At 49.6% G+C, this 23,236-nt stretch overlaps 2 protein-coding genes across 2 annotated transcripts in view; one reads left to right on the top strand and one right to left on the bottom strand.

Moving 5' to 3' along the window:
• The window catches only part of EFHC1 (EF-hand domain (C-terminal) containing 1), a 131,077-nt gene that overhangs the window by 103,472 nt on the left and 4,369 nt on the right, over nucleotides 1–23,236 (top strand). The window lies entirely within an intron of this gene.
• The window catches only part of TRAM2 (translocation associated membrane protein 2), an 88,388-nt gene continuing 66,437 nt past the window's right edge, over nucleotides 1,286–23,236 (bottom strand). Inside the window, exons 3-11 of the mRNA XM_011960238.1 lie at nucleotides 20,854–20,963; nucleotides 20,227–20,343; nucleotides 13,398–13,456; nucleotides 12,099–12,183; nucleotides 11,405–11,475; nucleotides 9,887–9,991; nucleotides 9,453–9,596; nucleotides 8,413–8,576; nucleotides 1,286–7,101 (exon numbers count right to left, since the gene is read on the bottom strand). Coding sequence (XP_011815628.1) covers nucleotides 7,028–7,101; nucleotides 8,413–8,576; nucleotides 9,453–9,596; nucleotides 9,887–9,991; nucleotides 11,405–11,475; nucleotides 12,099–12,183; nucleotides 13,398–13,456; nucleotides 20,227–20,343; nucleotides 20,854–20,963 — 929 coding nt within the window. The 3' untranslated portion in view covers nucleotides 1,286–7,027. The remainder of the gene's footprint in view (nucleotides 7,102–8,412; nucleotides 8,577–9,452; nucleotides 9,597–9,886; nucleotides 9,992–11,404; nucleotides 11,476–12,098; nucleotides 12,184–13,397; nucleotides 13,457–20,226; nucleotides 20,344–20,853; nucleotides 20,964–23,236) is intronic.

The raw sequence follows: 23,236 nt of genomic DNA, 5'->3' as shown, positions 1-23,236 counted from the left end.
GTAGGAAGCAGAAATGATCATCACTTCAAATTGGCCACCAGGGAGTTGAAAGATTCTAATACACACACACACACACACACACACACAGAGAGAGAGAGAGAGAGAGAATTAAGATTAGCGTTGGCAGCTGAAGCTATCAGGTCTAACTGAAGAATTTGACTAAGACTGCTTATAGTGCTTACCGCTTTGGGACTAATAAAAATCTGCCTTGTGGGTAAAGATGGGCTGTGAGTTAGCCACTACTCAGAAACGCGGGCCTGTACCTTGTCTGCACCACCAGGGGGGCCTTGAAAATACCATCAAATTAAGGTGTATCAAATCCGTATCTATAGGCTTTGAGGGTATTTGGGACAAACAGGTAGAGAAGACTTCCCTAAATGTTGTCTCCAGAGAATCAAGGGTCACTTAGCTAAGTGACTCCTGAATATCCTGCTGGCACATAAGTTCATTTTAAAAAGCCAATTTGAGTGCTTTATATGTACCATGAACTTAGCATTCAGTATCTCTAAGTCTCTCACCACCATTCCTCACAAAACATGAAACCCTTTTGACACAGATGAGCAAAAAGACTCAGAAAGGTTAACTGCTTAGTTCACCTAGCTTCTTATGGCAGAGCAGGACCCAAGTCTGCAATGAAGCTTGCCATGCATCAGAACCACTCACCTTCACCTCAAGCAAACATTCCCTCTTTAATTCTCACACCCCATGGGTGTCCTTGACTAACTGCCACCTGTAACTGCACTCATCTTTTGAAATCTCTCCAAAGATGGTTCTGGTAAACACAGCAGGCAGCTATAGGCAACAGCAGCCATGTAAGTGACACCAGCGATCCCCACTGCCCGCCATTATTACTAACACTTGGATGTCTTCTAGTCAGCACCAACATGTTTGTTGGCCTTTACACAAACGAAACCCCATTTCCTCCAAGCTAAACAACGTCATAGTATAGTAGGCATCAAGGATGATGTGCTTATTTCTGGAGCTTCCTACCCACAAAAGCCCATGTTAAGAAAACCCCTTTCCCACTTTACTATTAAAGATTCAAATAAAAATGATACTTACTATCCAGCACTTGACATAACTGACTCTCCATCCTTAATTCTAATTCTCTAATTCATATCACCACAATGGACAAATACGGGTCGAGATACACAAGAAATGACTAATAAAGTGAAAAATAATAGACACGAGGGCTAAAATTCATTGCAAACTCCTTTAAGCAAACATAAACATCCATGTTAAAAGCATCACTGTATAAAAGCGCATCAAGGAAATTAGACAATTCTGATCATTTTCTGCCTTTTATTGTTATTTCAGAAAATATTTGATGTCTCAAAATGTACATTTAAAAAATCCATACAAAACTGTAATTTGTTTTAAAACCAGACAGAAACAGTGGAAAAATGATTTTGAAAAAAAGTTCACCAAAAGTAAAAAGACACCCCTCCCCCCAACCCTTTTACATGAAAGCATAAATACGGCAGGTACAAATTTTCCTTGAGTTCCTTGTTGAAATTTGGTCCATATGAACAGGCTAGAGTAGAAAACAGACAATTTGCACATTTGCATTATCAGTTGCTCAGGGCACCAGCAGCCTTAGTTCATCCTTCAGATGTTTTTTTAAACAGAGGAACTGAAAAATGAGGTTTACAGTCTCATCACATGAACACTCAAATCTGTACCCAAGGAAACGGTAGTATTATATTTACTATCACAGCCAGAGCCTATCAGGTGAACAGGGCTATCCACCTGTGGCTACTGCTTGGCAAAATATCCTTCCTCTCCACGTGAACAAGAAGCTCTAGAATGCTTTTAGGCAGAGTGATGGTGATGTTATGGGCACCACACTAATCTTATTTCCGGACAATGACTTAAGCCCCATCATGAGAATGGTTTTTTCCTCTTCAACAGATTTTGTAAAAATAGACCTCTAAGATGATGCTACATGTTCTAAAAGAGTGCCACAGAAACCCACCCAGGATGAGAATGACAGCAACAAAAGGAAAGTGGCTGCTATTTCTTGTGTGAGGGATGATGACTACCCCTCCCATGGGTCCCATTTCTCCCCCAGTTAGACGTTCTAAGGGACAGAAAGGCTGTGGAAAGGACCACCGGCTGGGAGAGTTATTGCACAACCCGGAAGAGTGAGAAAAACGTGGACAGGCAAGGGGCAGGGGAGAGGGTTGCTACGACTAACACAAGGTAACACTGAATTAGGAGCTCAAACTGTTCTGCAACAGACATGTATGTGTTAGCACTTGAGACTCGGAAGTAAAAGTAAACTCCTTTATCATATAAACTTTGGGCTGAATGGGAAGCAAAATAGACCAAAAGAGGTTATGGTAAGCGTGCCTCTTAAAAAAAATCTGGCGGTGGGGAAAATAATGGAGAAGCAGGGCTTGCTATGTGGGGCCAGACGGGAGTTTTCGAAGAGGGGCTGGAAACTCTGGGCTTCCCTTAATAGGTATGCTTGTGGTTGGACCACCTCACTGACTTCCACAGCCACCCAGCTGGGCCAGAAGAGAACTGACACAAGGGAGAAACCAAAAACAGAACACGCCACAGACCCTAATGCTGGGCAGCGGAGTTTGAAACAAATGGGGCGAAACTGTCACAATCCGTGTCCCTTTTATATGTAACTGTACTGAGGTATGGTGTCTTTGGCTGCTTGTGAGAAGCAGCCATCGAGCCCTGGCAGTGGGGGCTGGCCATGGAGTACAAGTGAAAACCACACAGCAAAGTAAGGCACTTATTCACACACACACACACACACACGCATGCACAATCTGCTTGGGACAAAAAGTCTACAGGGGTTGCCAAGCACGAAAGGCTACATGGAGACTGCAAATCCCAATGCTCTTCTTTATAGCTCTGCCAGTCCAGGGAACTCCATTAAAGAATGAGGCAGCTCTCACTGGGGGGAACTGGTCTTCAGCCTTTGCGAGGTGGAGCTAACACTCATGCGAGAAGTGGGGTAAAGAGTGAGAAGTTGGTAAAGTCTTCCTCACTGGGACAACCTTGGGCTGGAGAGGGATCCTATTTAGGTTTTCCAGTCATCTGACAATGACCTAATCCTCCAATAATCCCTAAAGTCCTCTCCTGAGGAAAGGAGCCATAAGCTCAGAAGGCAGAGCAAAGGAGGAAGAGCACACTACTGTCTTGACTCACAAGCTTTCAGCACTCCCTCTGTTTGAGAGCTGAGAACATCAAGAATTGAAGTTTGTGCACTTGTGCCACCGGCCCTTAGGCGGGAGAATGAGTTATGTGCAGACTTCCCTCTCTCTCACACCAGGCCTAGGAAAAGCCAACTAGGAAGGCTAAAGCATACAAAGGAAATCTAAGCCGAGGCCTTTTCTAGGCACAAAGGGAGTCGGCAACCCACTTCTGATTAAAGCATCCGTGGAAGCTAAGAATTTTGTTGTGGAATCCTGGGATGAGATGCACTCTTTCACCCAACCTCTTATTAGCTGCTGAGAAAAAGGTCAAGGGGTACTGACAAAGGAGGTCCAAAGAGAGACCCCAGAAGCACACACCCGCCCCAAGCTTCGGGGGTTCTTAGGGTCCCAGGGTTTCCGGTCAAGATGAGGATCTGTGAATGTGGCCAGGGCAGCAAGGTGTCTACTGGGGTTTCTTACATGTTGGGAAGTTATGCCTTGGGACATGGGCAAGTTTCTCAGCAACCATTTCCGTCCGGTGGCCCAGACACACACGGGATTAGAACTGACTCGAAAGGGAGGACAGTAGCTCCCCTCCTGGCTCAGCCTGCTCCCCCTTTGCCCAGAACCATCCCCTACCTTCAAAAGGAGCACATGCAATTTATAAATAGTGCCGCTATCAGCGCCCGGATGGTAAAAATGACTCCCATCATCACTGCACCTCCAAGGAGGGGAGCCGGCAGCACGGATCCCTGGTCCACCAGCGCCGCCTCCCTCTCCTCCCACTGCGTCTGTGGCTTCCCCACAAACTGAAGTTAGGGCTGTCGAGAGGCCACAGTTGCTGAGGTAGGTCACGTCTTTCCTCCTGCCCTTGGTGCATGGTGCCCAACTCTCAAGTTTGGAGGTGTCTGGCGGAGCCTTCACAAATGGCTTGGCACTTTGGGGCAGGAGAAAATGCATCAAACTGAGGAAAACAGCCAAAGTGACCAAAATAAGAACAAGCTAGTCCAACAAGCTCATAGGATGAGGTGGAATTATTTCAGCTCTGGCAACACAGTCTGTGTCGACCTGCCAAAGACTTGGCTCTGCTGTGAAATAAACGTGAGAGGAAGCGTGGCAGGCGGGGTGGGGGGTGACAAAGTACCCCACAACCACCCTCTAACCACCCTCCTCCCCAAACATCCCTGAAGCCCAGGCTGGCAAGATGCCAGCCCCACTCACGGTCTCAGGGTTTTTGTTTCACATAAAATAAACCCTAGCACACTCCTGTCCACCAGGAAGCAGAGCCTAAGTTGACTCCAGCCACTGGGCTGGTGGGACCACATCCAAGGCATGATGTACTGGCAGCACGGAAAGCTTGCAAGAGACAGGCACATGAAGTTGTGGCGTCTCTGGCACGCCAAGTGTCCTGGGACAGAGCAACGGAAACCTACAGGCATGAGAATGAAGGTTGCTTGATGGCCAAGACTTCAGCTGCTCTGCTCAACACTACCTCTCCAGCATCTGGCACAGCGCAGGCACCTGGCACATCTCAGCATGCCATACATATCTGTTGAAGGCACAACTCAACGGTTTAACCTGGGCTCACCTGAGAGAGGCCTCCTGCATGTGAAGCCCTGCCAATGACATAACCTGGAGAGCACCCAGGATGGGTGTTCTATAATGGGGGAGGAAGGTGGGCTTAGGAGGCTGCTGGCTGAACATGCCATTTGCAGTTACCAGGCAAGGTGGGGGGGCCGCAGGGCTGTTTGACTGAAATGGCTAAGGGATCCCGTATCAGGTCTGCTGTATTGATACCAAAACTGCCCTTTTACCAACAGTTCTGCTGTGCAGCCCAGAGAAGTGTCAGGGAAGGAGAGGGAGAAATGGGGGAAATGCATATTTCAAAAACACTGTCTCACTTCCTAAGGGTAATCAAAAGCAACCGCGGGTAGCTCTTCCCATTTCTGCAACCTTATTGTGGAGAGGGATGAAGGCCTCCAATGGCGTTAGGAAACAAATCCCTCAGTTACCGCGAAGTTAAAATTTTTTATCTATGATGTAAGTGACTTGGAGAAGGGGAGTTGCCTTGATGAAAAGACCCGTATCCCCCTTTCTGATCTAAATTCAGGTTTGGTTTCTGCTGTGATGTCAGGAAGATGACCGGTATACCAAATGACACACAGATTCCTGCACCTACCAAGAACGACTCCCCTTCGCCTCAGGACAGAGTTCGGAGGTTCTTAATTAGGACCTTTTTTATTGTTGTTTAGAAGTTTGCTCTTGTTGCCCAGGCTGTAGCGCCATGGTAAAATCTCTGCTCACTGCAACCTCCGCTTTCTGGGTTCAAGCAATTCTCCTGCCTCAGCCTCCCGAGTAGCTGGGATTACAGGCATCTGCCACCATGCCTGGCTAATTTTTTGTATTTTTAGTAGAGATGGGGTTTCACCACGTTGGCCAGGCTGGTCTCGAGCTCCTGACCGCAGATGACCTGCCCACCTCAGTCTCCCAAAGTGCTGGGATAACAGGCGTAAGCCACTGCGCCCGGCCGTAATTAGGACCTTTTTAAAGCTGAATGCCCCTTCTAAAAGTCCTCACAAGGCGCCATAAGGACTTGGAGGCCTTGTCTTCAGGTGGAGGCGAGGGGAAAGAATCTGTGAGGGAAAGGGCCAGAAAGGCGCCTATCATCTACCCAGAGAGTGATTCTCAGTCAGTCATGGTTTCATGCAGCCTAAAATGCTGTAGTTGTGCTCAACAAACGACAATTCCAAAGAACACTCAACAAGGGCGGCCAGATGGACAGTGGTCCAAGCGACCCTCCCTGGACGCCAAGGGACCGGCATGGGGCTGAAGCCCTTGAGGCTTAGTGTTTCTGCAGCTAGAGATGAAGTCAAGGTAGTAAGTTTGGCCCCTGATGGGGCTGGCTGGCTCTGGAGGTGAGGACCAGCATATCTCAGGCAGGTTTATGAACCGCTGTTTGGTTTGGTTTTGAACGCTTGTGAATGTCTGAAAAAGCAAACGGCGACTGGGACTGCTGGAGAAAGGCCTAGGTCGACTCCTCTGTGGGTTCTGCCACCATTACCTTTCTGGAGGGGCCTGCTGTGCAGTTTGCTCTGCTCTTGCTCTAAGCAGTGGGAGGACGTGTCTCCCCCAGACAGCAGGCTGGCTTCCAATCCGTGGCCAGCCACTGGTATGCGCTCAAGTCACGGGACCCAACTGGGTTCACACCATCCTTCTGGGTTGAGTTGTCATGTCCCAAAGCCAAATGCCTTGGCATTTACAACGAGCAGTGGCTGCTGTGCCTCAAGATGGTACGTGCAGAACTGGAATCATATATCTCATCAGTTAATCAGCACCAAGGAGATGATGATCCCAGAGGGCCGCTCTCTCTTCTTCTTGCCCATCCGCATGAGGACCACCGAGGGCCTGCTACCAGCCCCAGGCTTCTGACTGGCAGGCCCTGGGGGACCGAAAGACAGGACTGCAATCTTAGCTCCCCTCCCATTGTAAAAATCAGACAGAAAAATGGCAAGATAAGGTGAAATTAGGAAGTAAAAAGGAAAAGCAGCAGCCATGAGGGAAGAGACAGAGCAAGCAGAAAGGTGCCAGCCACCGCTGCCTGGGGTTCTGGAGAAGCCAGCACAGGACAGGAGTGAGGACAGCAAGTGGCCTGAGGGGCAGCAAGAGAAAGATTTTTGGCTTTATTGAGAATGGTTTGTGGAAGAATAAGAGAAAGCCAAGAAGAAAGAAAGCGAAACCCCACATTGAAAGACAGGTTTTGGCCGTTTGAGACAGAGCATCAAAGGCAGGAAGGAGGAGGCAGGGAGGGGCGTGGGCTCCTCGCCCCCTGCTGGGCCCCCACCAAGAGGATTCCTGTTCTTGGCACTTTGGCCTTAGGGAGACTTGAGTTTCTTAGTCCGTGGGGAGGTTCCGTTCTCTGCCTTCACCACTCCATTTTCATGGTAACCTGGGAAGTGGGGAGAGACAAGGATACATGGTATTTCTGCTGCAGCTAAGGCAGGAGAGGGGAGGGTGGGGCCAGGCCAAGGAAAGGGTCCAGGCAGCCCGGCTGCTATACATGGATGCACCAAAGGGGCGCAGGGCTGCAGCCTTGCACAGCAAACAGAAGCCAGCAGATGGCTCCCAGGAGGGTCCTGTCTTCCCCAGGGCCCTGTTTGAGAGGCTTGGTCTCTGACTGCACTTTAGCAGGAAGGGCCTCGGATGACGCACAATAACTCAGCAACAACAGAGGCCAGCCTGCCCAAGCCCGAGGCTGGGGCTAGATACTCGCCGAAATCACTGAGATGCTGTCACTGTCTCAATGTCCTCAGTTCCTCTCAGGCCCCTGCAAGGCGTCGGCCCACTTCCAGTTCAGCAAGAACACCTAGGAGCAGTGGCCCCAGAAGGGAGGGAGACGAGAGGCTGTAGGAACACGGCCTGGTGCGGATGCCCAACACTCCTCTGGCAGAAAAATTGTGCTCTTTCTATTGTTCAAAATACCTCCGTGTGCCTGCTCAAAGTCAGAGGTACTGGCTGCAGTCTTATGCCCCACACCACCCCTGCCAGCCAGGCCTCACTCTGCGACACACCCAGCTGCGCACGTGTCTGGTTCAAACACACATAAGCCTTTGCCAACCAGGTGGCCGCCTGGAGAAAAGCAGGTGAGTCAGAAAGCAGCGCCCAGTGTAGACAGGCCCCCAGGCTGGGCAGAACGTGCAGGGTTGGCAGGGCCTGGGGACCTGCTGAAGGTAGGTGATGACTGGAGTGCATGCACGGGCCAAAGGAGAAGTGGGTGTCCCACCCCTACCCCCCACCTAGCACTGTGTCACTGTGAGTCATTCTTAGAGACAGAGGAGGAGCCAGCAAGCTGGGAGGCAGGGGCAGGCTGAGATGTGGAGCAAAAGGGCAGGTGAGGACAGACGCCACTGTCCGGCACTGAGAATGGGCGGCGGCGGCAGCAGCAGCTGGCTGGGGTCCAGAAGCCACCCTGAGGACACGCTTCCTGCCAGAGTTCCCCGCCCAGCCACTGCCCTGCCCCACGGTGGCCAGGGCTCCCAGCCTAGTTAGGGCCAGTCCCACCCACAGTCTGTCCTTGGCCCACACCCAGCCACGTGCCAACCAGGGAGCTAGGAGCCCCAGCCCTGAGGAAGGAGTCAGGAAGGAGAAGCTGGCAGGATTGGTCTGGGGAGCACCCAAGAAGCCTGGTGCCTTGGCTCCTCCCACCCATCCCAGCCAGACTTCCCTGGCTCCACTCTCTGCCAAGGGCCCTGGCACTCACCAGATTCCCTCTTGATGAGCCTGGCTGGTAGTCTGGGTGTAGCTGGGACTCTCCGCTTTGCACTCTGCTCATTCCAGTATTCCCGCCAGTGCCGCAGCTGGGAGTGGATGAAGCGCCACATGAGCCACGCCTGGGCGGCACACACCAGCAGCAGCACGCAGAGCCTACAGAGGGGCAGGGGGTGGGCTTAGGCCGGGGCTTGCGCTCACAGCCTTGTGGCTGGGTTGTGCGGGGGAGAACAAGGGCCAGGGGCCCTGCAGTTCCCATGGCTCATCAGCTCCTCTTTCACCGCCAGCCCTCTTCCACACCACCACTATCACCAGGAAGAGTGTGTGCTTCGGTCAGTCTGCTCCAGCACACATCGCATGTGCTAGGGAGATGGGAAGGAAGTGGCGACAGACGTACCGACATCTCTACAATCACGCTACTCCCATGACGAGGGAGGGGTCCATGGCTGTGTCTCTTTTGCGCACATCGCACAGAACAAGACTAATGTAAGCTCCACAAATATTGGTGGAATTCAAATGATGTGAATTTCTGGAAGAGTGGCTTCTCATTTAACACGTCACTTACAAGTGGAGCAACCCTGGACAAATCCCTCTCCTGGGCCTAGGGGCTCTGGGAAATAGTGGCTTCCTCGCTGCCTTTCTCACTGGTACAGGCGGCCACTAGCCAAGCCACTGAGCACACAGTTTTAAAGCACCCACACACAAGAAGAAGAGAATGACATCAACTGAGAGACTGAGTGTGACGTCTCTATGTGCCATGAAGTGCCAGACAAATGTGCGGGACTCCTACTTGGACTATAGTCTGAGCAAACCAGGACCAGGGGGTGAAGATGGTTTGGATGGAACCAGAGGCTGCTATCTCTTCTCCCTTCAGGCCTGATATCCAAAGATTTCCCAAAAAAATAACAACATGTGGGAGACTAAAGGGTCTGCTGCCTCCAGACCTTCTGCAGGTGCTGTGCCAAGTTCAGGAGGCTCCGTGTGGTACTCAGGAAGCCCTGGCTTATCACCTTGGACTTCCGCTCGACTCACCTGCAAAACAAAGTGTTGAAGTTCCCTTTCTCGGGGTCAAATGCCTGGTTTTCCATGCGAGCCAGTCCAAAGCCAACGGCTAGCACGGCAAGGGTGAGGATGAAGAGGCGGGTGACCCCAAAAACAGCAGCCCAGGCACTGAACCTGCCCACAGAGGCAGAAGAGGGATGTCAGTCTTTAGCGCCCTTGAAGGAATCTTCACCCACTTCTCCAGAAGAGACCCCAAGTGGGAAGAGGATTCAAGGGTGGCTGGGGAAAGTGCTTGAGGGACGAGATATCTAAACTCAGATGTTCCAGAAAAAAATAACGTGAGGGCACCCCCTGCAGGTAAGCGGGCAGTGTGCACCCAGGGAGGGACCCTCCAACCCTCCGGGCCTCAGGGGGAACCCCTGCCCACGCCTCTAAGCAGGCCAGCCTGCAGCAGCCCCACTTACAGTTTCTCGTTGTTTTCATCTGCAAAGTAGAAGAGTCGAGCCATGTGGAAGAGGAACTCAGTTGAGTACTGCAGCAGCAGCAAGATCAGGCCCAGGCGGCTCAGGCTGAGGGGGAAAAAGACTAGCCTTACATTCCCTCCAAGATGCTGCATAGGGCAGAAGCCATTGCATCTTGGCTCAGGCTGTCCCCTGTGCCTGGCTGAACTCTGCTTTCCACTCCCACGTTCCCTGGCTGGCTCTGCTCCATCCTTTAGGATTCGGTTTAGCTGTCACACCTTTAAGACATTTTTCCTAATACAGACCCGCTGGCCGTTCAGCTGTCCTGTCTCGGTCAGATGCCCTTGCCTGCTCCCACTCCAAACCTGGCACAGGCCCTTCACAGTACTTAGCACCTTGCACTCATCACCTTGGCTGGAACCAAGCACATAAAAGGTACTCAGAACACATTTGCTGAGCTCTGAGTACAGGAATATGAAGTGTTCCTGTTGTCTGACTTTCCATTATCCAAGTCTTCACAGCTCCGAGATACATGCAGAAGCAGGAAGTGCTCCTTCTGTGTGGTCCTGCTAGTACATTCTCCCTGGTCCTCACCACTGCTACGGTGACAGTGCAGACTGGCTTCTTAGACCCGTTATGCATGTGACACATGAGCATCTAACACAAGGGCAGAGCTGGCATCACCCCACAGCCTTCGGCCCTCAAAGACCCATCCATGAACTAATGGTGCTACAGGCCACCAGAGACAGGAGACAGAGTTCGAGAGCTCCCTCCCTGCCTGAATCTCACTAATCCAAGTCAGTCATTTGCACAGGATGCCTGCTGCAAGGACCTAGTCCAATGCACCTCGGGATTTCCAGGCACCTCGGCAGAAAGTTACACACAGTCAGCTCTGTAGGTGCCAGCTTAGAGAAAGTGTGGGGTGCTCTCTTTTACTGCATGGATAACACTCAGCAAAAGCCCAAATTATCAATGACACAGCTTATTACCATCAATAGAACTCTTTTCATAAAAGAGGCTCTCGAGAACTGACATTATAGCAATTCTTTCTGCCTCTGGATCAACCAAGAGAGACCTACTCTCCAAGTCATTATAAACCAAAGGGAAGGGAATTCCAGGGCTACGAGCTTTAGCAGTGTTTACACTGGACACTGTGAGGCAAGAGCCCAGCTTTGGGAGGCCTTCAAGCTGCAAAGCCATAGTTCAAAGGCCAACATCCATTGGAAGTCTTCCTGGCTCTCTCTGTTGAAGGTCTTCTTCTGGGTTGCAGAGCAGATGATACATACTGTGTTATGGTGCTCATCATTCTAAACTCTCCTTACCTATAACTGTCTCTTCAGACTGAGAATGAACCACTGAAGATAAAGAATCTTCCATTACCATCTTTGTATTGTCAAGTCTTAGCGCGGTGCTAGGCACACAGAGGGTGTCAACAAATGCCTGATAATTATATGATTGTGTGGACAGATGCATGGACATAAAAGGGCAAGGAAATCTGGCTGGCTCCATGGTCTCACTCACTTTAAGAGGTATGCTCCAGCTATGTGCACCAGGTACAGGCAAATATACTGGAGCTGGCGGGGAATTTCCTCCTGGAAACAAGAGAAGCAGATGGTAAATTTGCTAATTCCCTAACTGAAGACTCAGGGAAGGGGGAAAAGTGCAGGGGGTTGAGAGAACGCCAGGCTTCTCTGGGCTGCTTTAACACACAGTCCCATGTCCCACGAGTCCCACAGTCCCACTGCACCAGGCTGCTGAAATTCAAGGGCATTCAGGTCCATTCCCAAATTCCAGCAGCCTTGGGTCTAGTGTCAGAGGGCGAGGTTTGGATTGAGAAAGAAGAAACAGGGACTGGAGAAGAGGGCTCTTGGAAATAATTCAGAAGGAAACTATAAAAAATAAAAATTTAAAAAGACTATGGAAATGGCAAAGACCTCTCCGTTGACATCTAGAAGGTAAGAGTTAGGTTTCCTCCAAAGCCACAGGTCTGGTGGAAGAGGCAGGCAAGAGACTGACACTGGTGGACAACACTCATGGGGGTCTACATGGCACTTCTCCAAGAGATGACTCAGCATGTTGCTCAACCCCGAACATATTCCTATCACCACCCAATACTCCATGCTTCTGGAGGAAAGGAAGGGAGGTACCCCCGGGAACAGCAGGAGGGGAGTGGTGAATGAATGGCCTCCAAGAAGGGGGAGAAGTGAGCACTCACCTTCCGTACCTTCTGGAAGTATAGCTCAGGAAGTGCGTGCAGCCAGTAGGCCAGCTGGCATAGGTAGAAAAACTTCACCTGGAAGCTGGAGACAAGGGGGCAAGTCACAAGGGCAGGATAGAGAAAAGTGTCCCTGCAGGCGCTGGCCAAGCACGGGAGGGAAAAGCATGGGCCGAGACTCTGCCTGTGAGGAGCTGGTCCAGGAGCAAGGGAGTGAGGCCAGTGACTGCCGCACCCTGAGCCTGGCACCCTGGCTTCTCCATTGGCCTGTGCCCTTATTCCACATACAAGACCACTTAAAGGGACACGGAAAGTCCACAGAAAGAAACAAACATGATTAAAAGAGTGCAGAGGAGGAGGAATCCTTCAGCCTTGAGGAGGGAGCTGATTACAGAGCACTGGATGGAGATGGGGACCAACAGATACACTGACACAACGAACGGCTCTAAGCAGCAAGGGAAGGTTCTAACTCAGTCCTATGTCCTTTGCTATTGTTGCTCTTAAAGATCTCAGGAAAGGCAGCCAGGTGCAGTGGCTCACGCCTGTAACCCCAGCACTTTGGGAGGCTGAGACAGGTGGATCACCTGAAGTCAGCAGTTCGAGACCAACCTGGACAACATGGTGAGATCCCGTCTCTACTAAAAATACAAAAATTAGCTGGGTGTGGTGCAACATGCCTGTAATCTGAGCTACTTGGGAGGCTGAGTCAGGAGAATCGCTTAAACCTGGGAGGCGGAGGTTGCAGTGAGCTGAGATCGTACCATTGCACTCCAGCCTGGGCAACAAAAGCAAAACTTCATCTCAAAAAAAGAAGACAAAAAATAAAGTTCTCAGGAAAGGCAAAGGGTGGCCTCCTGAGGGAGATGGCCCCAGGTACTGCCCTCGGGGTAAACTGGCCTCTTGGCAGCACTCTATGAGGCAGAGGACGCTGGCTCTGACAGAGCAGCAGCCATGGCAGGCCAGAAGGAAAGACAGTCTACGGATGTCAGGGGGTCGCCAAGAAGGTAGAAAGCCCAGAGGGCATTATGGAGGGAGAGGTTCTGCTTCTGTATCTGTCTCATGCAGTTGAGGCACCTCCATGATGGGAGCCAGCACAGATGGAATTTCATCGGGGGATTCTCTGGTCAAGCATGCTGAGAAGAAGCGGCTTCCAGACAAGTCTACCATCCACAATAGGCTCAGGGCATGACCTGCTCGTCAGGCCAGCTGGGCCTGTGGTGTTCTGGCCACACACAGCTGGGACAGGAAGGCAGTGGGCTGGGTGGCTCCTCCCTGGGGCTGAGTCACGAGCATACTCACGGGAGGTGCACATGCGGGTAGTCCTCCCAGAGGCTTCTTGGGTTTGTTAAGTATCCTTCCTGCAGTGGGTGAGAAGAGAGACCATTTAGAGATGTGGACATGAGACCTGCTGGGGGCCCTAGGACTGGTCCAGGGGTCAGGGATGCATCCAGCCCCCACCTGACAGAAAGAGGAAGGAAGGGGAAATGCGAACACAGAGAACTTCTCTGTGTGGGACCCCTGGCGCTTGGCTGGTTTCTTTACTGTGGAAGAGTCATGCTGGAGTAGGAAGGGCCGTGGTCTGAGGCCCAAAGACCCACATCTGAAGATGAGTCTGACAAGCCAATTAGTCTTGCTCCTCTGAGCAAGCTAATTAGTCTCCCTAAGCCACAGCTGGCTCATCTGCAAACCAAAATAAAAATACCCACCCTCACAGAGTTATTGTTGGAAATGAATGAGACAGTTTATGTGCCAGTGTCTAGTCCTGTGCCTGGCATGCAGGCGCTCAGGAAATGCCTCTATAATGAATACACAAATGAACTCTAGAATCACCACCCGCTGGAAAAATGAAAAGCCTACTTTGGCTTTTCACATCCTGCTGAATAAAAAACATGGCAGGACCCCGTAGGCCTCACCATGCAGCTGGACTCTGACACCTACCACACTGTGTCATTACTATCCGTTGTTTCCATTACTCTTGCAAGTCCCTTCACATTAGGGCCTTTTCTTGCCTATCTTTAGGATTCTAATATCTAAGCCCAGCACCTTATATGGGGTGGGGAAGGTAACATGAAAACCCTCCCATCACAAAACATCTAGAAATGCTGGCTGAAATCTAATGAATATTCTTTTAAATGCAAAGAGCTGATGAGCTCACAGTAAGAAAGGGAAACCCCGGGGACCCAAAGGGAGAGGGAGACTAAAAGGCAGAGCAGTACGGTGACACTGTAGCAGCCCAGAAGGCACTTCTCACGGGCCAGGGTTTTTGTGCCTATGTGAGAACAGAAGATGGTGCCTTGGGAGGTGGAACCCGAGACCCTTGTATAAGATCAGGACCTCTGAAAGGCCGCAATCTCAGAGAGAAGAAAGACTAGAAAGTGTTTGCTGACCAACACAGGGAAATGAAGATGTCTGCTCAGCCCATACTCAAGGTGAAAACAAAATCATTTATTCTAAAAATCTGCAACCTCAGGTTCACTCTGACTTTGTAGGTGAAATATACCACCTCTGTGATCCAAAAGCCACCAGCCTAAGAAATTGGAATTAATAGTGTTGTGGGCCAGTGATACCCTAAGGACATACCCTCATCCAAGGATGCTCAGGATTGCCACAGATACAACCTTGCTAAAGATGAATTTATAATCCAAGATTACAAAACACGGGAAGAAACAATCTACCACAAGCAAGAGTCAGCTGACAATACAGGAGGGCAATAAACACCAGTTGGCTGAATGAATGAATGAATGCTTTGTGCAATTTCTCTCTTCTGAAGAAAGGGCTCTTATTTGTCACTCAGAGAAGGCAGAGCAGATTAGATTAGGATGACTTCATTTTAGAAATGGGAAAATGAAAAAACAAGGCTGGGCGCGGTGGCTCAAGCCTGTAATCCCAGCACTTTGGGAGGCCGAGACGGGCGGATCACGAAGTCAGGAGATTGAGACCATCCTGGCTAACCCGGTGAAACCCCGTCTCTACTAAAAAATACAAAAAAAAAAGTAGCCGGGCAAGGTGGCGGGCGCCTGTAGTCCCAACTACTGGGGAGGCTGAGGTAGGAGAATGGCATAAACCCGGGAGGCGGAGCTTGCAGTGAGCTGAGATTTGGCCACTGCACTCCAGCCTGGGCGACAGAGCAAGACTCCATCTCAAAAAAAAAAAGAAAAGAAAATGAAAAAACAGATAGGCAGGATCTCCTGAAATAAGATAGTTTTTTTTGATATGGAGTTTTGCTCTTGTTGCCCAGGCTGGAGTGCAATGGCACGATCTTGGCTCACTGCAACCTCCGCCTTGCAGGTTCAAGTGATTCTCCTGCCTCAGCCTCCCAAGTAACTGGGATCACGCACGCACCACCATGCCCAGCTATTTTTTGCATTTTTAGTAGAGACGGGGTTTCACCATGTTGACCAGGCGGGTCTCGAACTCCTGACCTCAGGTGATCCACCTGCCTCAACCTCCCAAAGTGCTGTGATTACAGGTGTGCACCATCACGCCCAGCCAAGATAGTTTTTCAGTAGCACAGGTGAAATCTGAGTTGGGCCACAAATCTTCTGGTCCAATAACTTCAGGCTAGGTTGCTTCAGTAAATCAGAAAATCAACTGAGCTGGTGGCTTTGATGAGAAGACTGAGAACCTCACATGTTCACACTGGGATTAAAGGCAGAGGTTTTATAGTGCTCAGCATTTGGCCAACAAGGTTTAGTAAGAAGTATTCTAGGTTATTGTCTATTAGGATCTTTAGTTGTATTTTCAAGTGAGGGCTGATCCACCCACCTTCGAGTCACTAAACGCCCTGTGATCTGTCAGTATGCCTTTCAGGTATAGTCCACAGCCTAATTCCACAAACTTGGGCCTCCATGAGCACAACAACCTAACTGATAGGTCCAATTGGATACATGTATACCACTGTAGTCACGGTCACCTGGATTAGAAGGAAATGATCTCACCTCGAACTTACATGGCCTCATTTCTAATCTCTTCTCACTACCACTGCCCTCCTTTCTCCTCCCTGGGTCACGCGCTGATTGAGGAATAAAAGTGGACGAGGCTCTCAGGTGGTGGCGTGTGTAGCGGTCGTGACAGTTGTGAGCTCTTTCAAATACACTGCTTCTATCACCCCCAGCCGCCTCCTCTGTCACGCACACACGCCTGCCTTCATCAGCTCTCCTGCCCTAGGCTACCTCATTCCAGGGACATCAGAGAGGTGAGAATGTCTCTTCCTAGAGGAAGCAGCAACGTGCTTAGCAGGAAAAATGGTACTTCTGAAACTGAGGTGGGAGAGAGTTTTGCCAAAACAAGACTCGCCAAGAAAAGCAGCACTGAGAGCAATGTAAAGCCCAGACAATCTCATGATCTTAAACAGGAACGCTCCTTGGCTTGGCCTCTTACTTAGAGACAAAGTGGTCAGAACTTTGAAGCCAACAAGCAAAGAAACTCCCCAGAAAAATGTTGCCTGCTTGTGAATGTCCAGTCCGCTGGGACTGGAGGAGGAAAGGGGTGGAGGGAGGAGAGCAGCGGGAGCCAGAGGAAAAATGACTCACTGCTCTGAGAACAGCCTTTTCCAGACCTCTGTCCAGGCAGCTGTCTGAGGGAGGACTGAGGCTGGGGCACCCTCTGAGCTCAGGCACGCAAAGCACCTGAGTCCACAGCGGGCTGAGGGTGACCCAGCAAGCACCTGAAACCCACCCCAAATCCCATCCACTGACAGGCCCCAGCGGATGGTTTGGAGCTTTTGAAATCCTTTGTTGTCTCTTGATTCTAAAAATCCACCCATGAGCTAAGCAAGGCCTCAACAAGGTGGAGAGATCCCTCCTGTTTCCCCAGCAGCCTTCCTTTTGGTGTGTGAACAAACACAACCACGAAGAACAGCGTAATTCAGACACAGCACAGGCAAGTGCTACATAAATTCAGACATACCTTATATTACTTGACCATCAGAACAACCATGCACTAAAAATCTGCCCTAAAGCAACTAGTCTGTTAGTAGAAACCGGTCCTGGTACAAACACCGGCGTTAAGGACATTCCCTCTACTTGGTTCTAAAATCTACGGTGGATTTTAGGTTCTAAAATATGAAGTCAGATATGGCAAGGAAGTCAGACAGGGAAGACCAAACGCCCACCCGTCCTGCTTTCTCCAGTGGAGTGTTTTTTCCTTTTTCCCTGAACAATGAGTAGTCGATTAAAGGTAGATTAAAAGTTGGAGGCTGACATTTCCATAAAATTATTGGTGGTCCAGTCACACTCCCACTGCTCTACTTCTATATATGCAGAGAGAAATGTTTCAGTCAAACACCAAAATAATACTGGTATTTCTGGTGGGAGGAATTTGCTTTTTTGAACTTCTCTATATTGTTCACTTTTTAAAAAAATAATCATTTATGATATTTATTAAAACAACCAATTCATTACTTAAAAAATGTTGAAGGCTGGAGAAAGAAGATGCATTTGCAGTTTACTCACTCATTCCACAGCCAACATTTAGCGGGCACTTAGTATGCGCCAGGCACCATACCAGGGATACAGCAGTGAGCACGGTGCCTGCTAGCAGGCAGCTCAGAATCTAGTGGGAGAAACAGAGAATACACCAACAAGAAAAGCACCAGCAACAGGCACAGTACAGAAAATGTCAATTGGTGGGGGATTCTCTGAGGAGATGGTATCTGGGAAGAGACTTGGATGGCAAGAAGGAGTTGGCCATGGGATGGCAGAGGATGAAGCCCTTGAGCAGAGAAACCACCAGTGCAAAGCCCAGGATGTAGAACAGCCAGGACAAAAATGGGGTTGTGGCCAGTGAGATGAGACCAGCAGGATCAGCAGGACCCAGATCACATGAGTGGGGAGGAAGAACGATTTTACTGCAAGTATGATGGGGGCTTTTAAGCATGGGAATGTATGGTTTTATTTCTGTTTTAAAAGATCCATCTGGCTGAGCAGAAAATGGATTGGGGTGGGAGGGTACAAGAGTGGAAACAGTCTCCTAGAAAAAAAGATATTCAGTGTCTAGGCAAGAGAAGATGGTGGCTTGGACTACACAGATCAAGGTGTCTCAACCTTGGCACTATGGCTAGATAATTCTTGGTTGTGGAGGCTGTCCACAACCAAGAATTTTTAATGCACACTTTAACTGTGCATTAAAGGCTGTATCGTAGCATCCCTGGCCTCCAACCACTAGATACCAGTAGCATATTGCCAAATGTCCCCTAGAGGCCCGAATCTCCCCCAGTCAAGGGTCACTAGACTAGGGGTGGTGGGGCAGGCAGAAAGCGGCAGACAGTCTCAATGGGTTTGGGAGGTACAGCTGGCAGGACCTGCAGATGAAATGACTGTGGAAAGTGAGAGAAAGAAGAGTCATGAAATAATTTGCATCATAACAGAAAAATATGATTTTTTTAAAAACAAGCTGTTTTTATGTCTTTTACAGAACTACCTCTCTTCTTTTTCAATCACTTTCCTTCCAGGAAGCATGGTTCTGATGGAGGAGGGCAAAGAGTCAAATGCTGTCAGGAGGAGTTGGGGGTCACTGGAGCTTTCCGTGGTCCCCTGGTCTCTGTGCCTGTTGAATATGTTGAGTGGGGAACTGGCTCTCCCCAGAATAAAAGATTGTTCTGTGCCTCCCCAAGAGAACCCTATGTGCTCTCAAACTAATTAACGACATGTTCAAATCCTTGAAGAACTGCGAGAGGCAAAGACAGAGCTGCTGAGCATTTCACACCCTGGAAGGCATGTTAAGCAGCTTGGCTCTAGCCTCCAAATCTGGTCACCACGTGTCACAGCTGGGGTGGAATGTCTGGGGGTGAAGTTGAAAGGGTAAAAGTGACTCAGAGATGAGGCAATCCTTCCCCTGAACAGCGGTTAAGCATCTTTGGTATCTTGAGGCTGTTCTGTTTCAAAGCAGCTTAGGCCTCCAGGGGTGGGCACGGACGGAACGTCAAGGGACTAGGTGTGGTCTGAAACCTGGAAGTCTAGGGACTTATGTGCACGGCACGACAGCAGGGATGCACTGTTCACACAGTGTCAATCTGCCCCTGGGACTGTGACAGAGTAGCCTTGCTTGAGAGGACAGAAGTCTTGGGCCTCTCATTTAAAATTCCTAGCGTTCTGCTTAGGAAAGCTGTTCTTTGATGAAATGATAACAGGAATAAAAACAATGTACAAAAGGACATGTTGACTCTGGCTTTGAGAATAGGAATTCAACATTCAGCTCTAGAGACAGAGTTCCTTGTGATGGAAGGGCCCATCACTGTCACTGAAAGAAGAGGAAGAAAGTGAGGGATCTGTGGAAGGTCAGGAAGGAAATCTTAAAGAGGTCACAGGGTTGCTGAATTTTCCAAGACCCAGGCATGGGTTCCTCGGGGGGCCAGGTTACAGAAAGGTGGAGCTCCAGGTGGTGGTGGGTACTAACTCAACACTTCCTAGCAGGACAGGCAAGGTCTTGTTACAGCAAACTCCAAAGGACCATCCGCATTCCTTTCTATGAGGGAATTTTCCTGTATCAAAGGTTGCTTGAAATAAGAGTCCATTTACGTAGAAAGGAGGGGAAATTGTCTGGTCCTGCAGGCATCTGTTGCAACGGCATTGACTCTCACAGGATCTGATGAGCTGAGAGAGTGAGGCCGGCCTCGTTTATAGAAGGCCAAGGTAGTAAAACAGAGAGTAAGCTGGGCTTGGAACTCTATGTCCAAGTCCAAACTATCCTTGCTGCTTCAAAACCACAGACCCAAAGGCATACTGCAAAATTTGAGCTTGGAACTCTTCAATCTGTAACATGGGTATCAGAATGAACATCAAATGTATCTTATGGGACAGTGTTTGTAGAAGGGCCTTGTAAAACAATACAGTGTTAATGTAGGTACACGGTATCATTACTGCAGTATTGCATAATGATTATAACAAGTGGTGACTGTTGGCCAAGATGACTCTCTCCAGCTATAAAATGGCATCTCTCTGCAATACCATGAGAATGCAAACATAGTTTCATTTCTAGGAAGCTAAGAAGGTTCTAAGAAACTTGTTCCCCTTAACAGAAAAAGAAAAAGAGCAAGGTGTCCTCTGCAGTCATTTGATCAGCAATCCCAGAGCCGGAAGTGCCCCCTGGTCTGAGCTCTCCCACTTCAGCAGTCCTGAGAATGGCTCACCGTCACCACCACGTAGAAGCACCAAATCACCGAGGTGAAATGAAAGACGACCAGCTGTCCAGATTCATTGAACTTGCTGTGTTTGACCTTGGAGAGATGAAGTCGTTTGCTGATTTTCTAAAGAATAAAGAAAACCCCTCATATTAATATACAAATGTATCCATACTGGGCAGGTTTCAAACTCCTATTTTCTCCCCACAAAAGGGTTGAACATCCTTAGAAGTTTGCAGCTGGCCATAATCCAAGGTATTTAGTGTAAGCCTACTGTGTGCTACAGTGCTTGGTCTAAGGCAAGCATTTTCAGAAAGTGACAAGATGAATGCCTCTAGTCTACGTGTAAAGAAAATATCCCCAATTACTCCATGTGCCACAGACCCATAAGGAGACCATCTCCAGACAGCTTTCTCTCTGTGTCATAAATACTGCTGCTCCATGTGCTGATTAAAGGAGGCTGTGAGAGGGAACAGAAATCAAAGCGTGGTGAAGGAAGCCCAGGCAATAGACCCAACCAGCGCAAGCAAGTTGGAGGATGAATGGGTGCAGAGCTGCAGTTTCCTCCAAGGCCAGGTCCTCCACCCCAAGGCACCTCCCCAGCTTCTGATCTCAGAATCCAGACATGTCACTTACATCTAAAATGTACTCCTGAACCACAGCGTGCAAGATGATGGTGATGAAGATGTAGAACAAGATTGTGACCAGGTCCTTAGGGCCATAGTGGTAGTGCACGGTCTCACTGTCTGTGGAGGTAATAAAAGTCCCATCAGCATCCCTGGGGGAAGGAAATACTCTGGGACCCAAAAGTGAAATGAGATGGGAAGCAAAATGTGCCATCAAATGGTACCCATTTGCTATAGCCCCAGACTTAGAAGAAGGTTTCTGGTTTCTGCCACAGATTCCCACCCACCCTCTGGTCTTAGCCCTTGGAAGCACCAACGAAGGTGACTAAGGAGAACCAAGTGCATGGCTGTATTGTCATAACGGTATCTCCCGAGTCTGTGCGGCAGGGCACAGTGGTTAGGAGCCAGGGTTGGAGACCACCAATCCCCATCACTGGCTCTATCACTCCCTAACTGTGTGACTGTGGATAAAGGACTAACCTCTTTGAGCCTCAATTTCCTCCCCTGTAAAATGGGACTATAGTCATGCTTTCTCAAGAAAGCACCGCATAAGGGCTGAAGGTGGACTCAGAAGCTGGACTCCTCAGTTTGTACCGCAGCTCTGTCCTATGTGACCCAGGGGTATCTATCTCCATGTGTGACTTTTCTGTACCTCAGTTTTCTCATCTGAAAAATGAGGACAACATTTCCTGCATAGTAGGTTTATTATGAGAATTAAATGAATAAATGCGAAGTGCTTAGAACAGTGTCTGGCACATAGTAAGTGCTATATACATACTTGCTATTATTTTTGTTGTTGGGCTATGGTAAGGATCAAATGAGATAATTTGCTTACAGCAATGCCAACAATTTACAGTAAGTCTGTTTAAATGGTAGCTTATTAAAATACAATTTAATAGTAATAAATGAGACAGCATCCCAGGTACAGTAATCTTGTGAAACTCTGCCGTTGCAGCCTGTGGACGGGGGAGAATCTGCATCCTTGCTCCAGTCAGTGGGCAGCAGGCTGCGGGGCTGTGAGCCTGGTGGCCGTGTGCCTGGGTCTGGTCTGCTCTCTGCAACCCCCACCTCCACCAGTCAAATGGCTGCTCTCCAGCTGTGCTGCATTCGCTCTGAGTCACACACACATGAGTCATCTACGCTGCTGAGATGCATTTACCAGAAGGTAGCCAGGCTGTTTGTTTCAGGGTGGCCAGGGAACAAAGTCAAGCTGACTGGGTCACTCTGGGAGTCCACCCTAATCTCAGCCACCCTAGACTGAGGGAATGTAACGGTGGGCAGTGGTGAGGGGGTGGGAGGAGGTGGCGAGGACAGAGAGAACATGATCTTTGAAATCAGACAAACTTTCCTTTTTCCTCTCCCTCTTCCTTTCCACAAAGACCTATTCTGTGAGAGGCACTGGGCTAACTGTTGAAACATGGAGATAAAAGACACCACCCCTGGTTGGAAAACATACAGTGCAGCAGGGAGACTAACAGACAGATGTACAATTACACTACAGACAGGCAGCACTCCCAAGAGGCACACACAGTGAGCCACAGCAGGCGAGGGCCCCACTCTGGCTAGGGTGAAGGTGGTGGGTAAACTGTTCACTGGTCAGGGTGAACAGGACAGCATCGGAACTTGGGGACCGGCAGGGAGGCCGGTGAGGGGGCGGAGGGCATCCTAGCCAGAGAAAGCCACATCCACAAAGAATGAAGGGACTGCGGCTGGAGTGCTGGGAGCGGAGGGGAGGTCACCATGGTGAGTGGCGGGCTGCTGTGCATGGCCTTGTACGTCATGTGAAAGGGTGTGGACTTTATCCTGAAGGCAACGTGGAAACATCGAAGAATTCAAATTAAACAGGAAAATGATGACATTTGCGTTCTGGAACATTTACTCTGGCAGCAGTGAACATGCCCAGAGGTAAGGACACCAGTTAGAAAGCTGTTCCTGTGATCCAGGTAAGAAGCCACAGGGCATGAATCAAGGCAGGAGAAGAGAGAGGAAGGGAGATGGAGGGCTGTCAGTGAGAGAGAGCTGATGAGCCTGGGCCACTGAGGACTGAAGGGCTGGGATCCAGGACGGGGAGTCAGGCACTGAAGACCCAAGGAGAAGACATGAAGATGAGAGAGAGAAGACTCATGGCCCTGCCTCTCTGCTCTACCACGTGTGACGCCAAGATTATATTGTCCTTGCCTTCTTCATAAAGAGACCGATGAGGTGGCCGCATATTTTGAAATTATAAAATAACTAAACACAGTTTCATCATTAAGATCATCCTTATGCCGGGCGCGGTGGCTCAAGCCTGTAATCTCAGCACTTTGGGAGGCCGAGGCGGGCGGATCACGAGGTCAGGAGATCGAGACCATCCTGGCTAACACGGTGAAACCCCGTCTCTACTAAAAATACAA

The sequence above is a fragment of the Colobus angolensis genome, unplaced genomic scaffold (genome assembly GCF_000951035.1).
Source record: "Colobus angolensis palliatus isolate OR3802 unplaced genomic scaffold, Cang.pa_1.0 Scaffold51, whole genome shotgun sequence".
In the NCBI taxonomy this organism is placed as follows: Eukaryota; Metazoa; Chordata; class Mammalia; order Primates; family Cercopithecidae; genus Colobus; species Colobus angolensis.
This window is presented reverse-complemented; position numbering and strand designations above follow the sequence as displayed.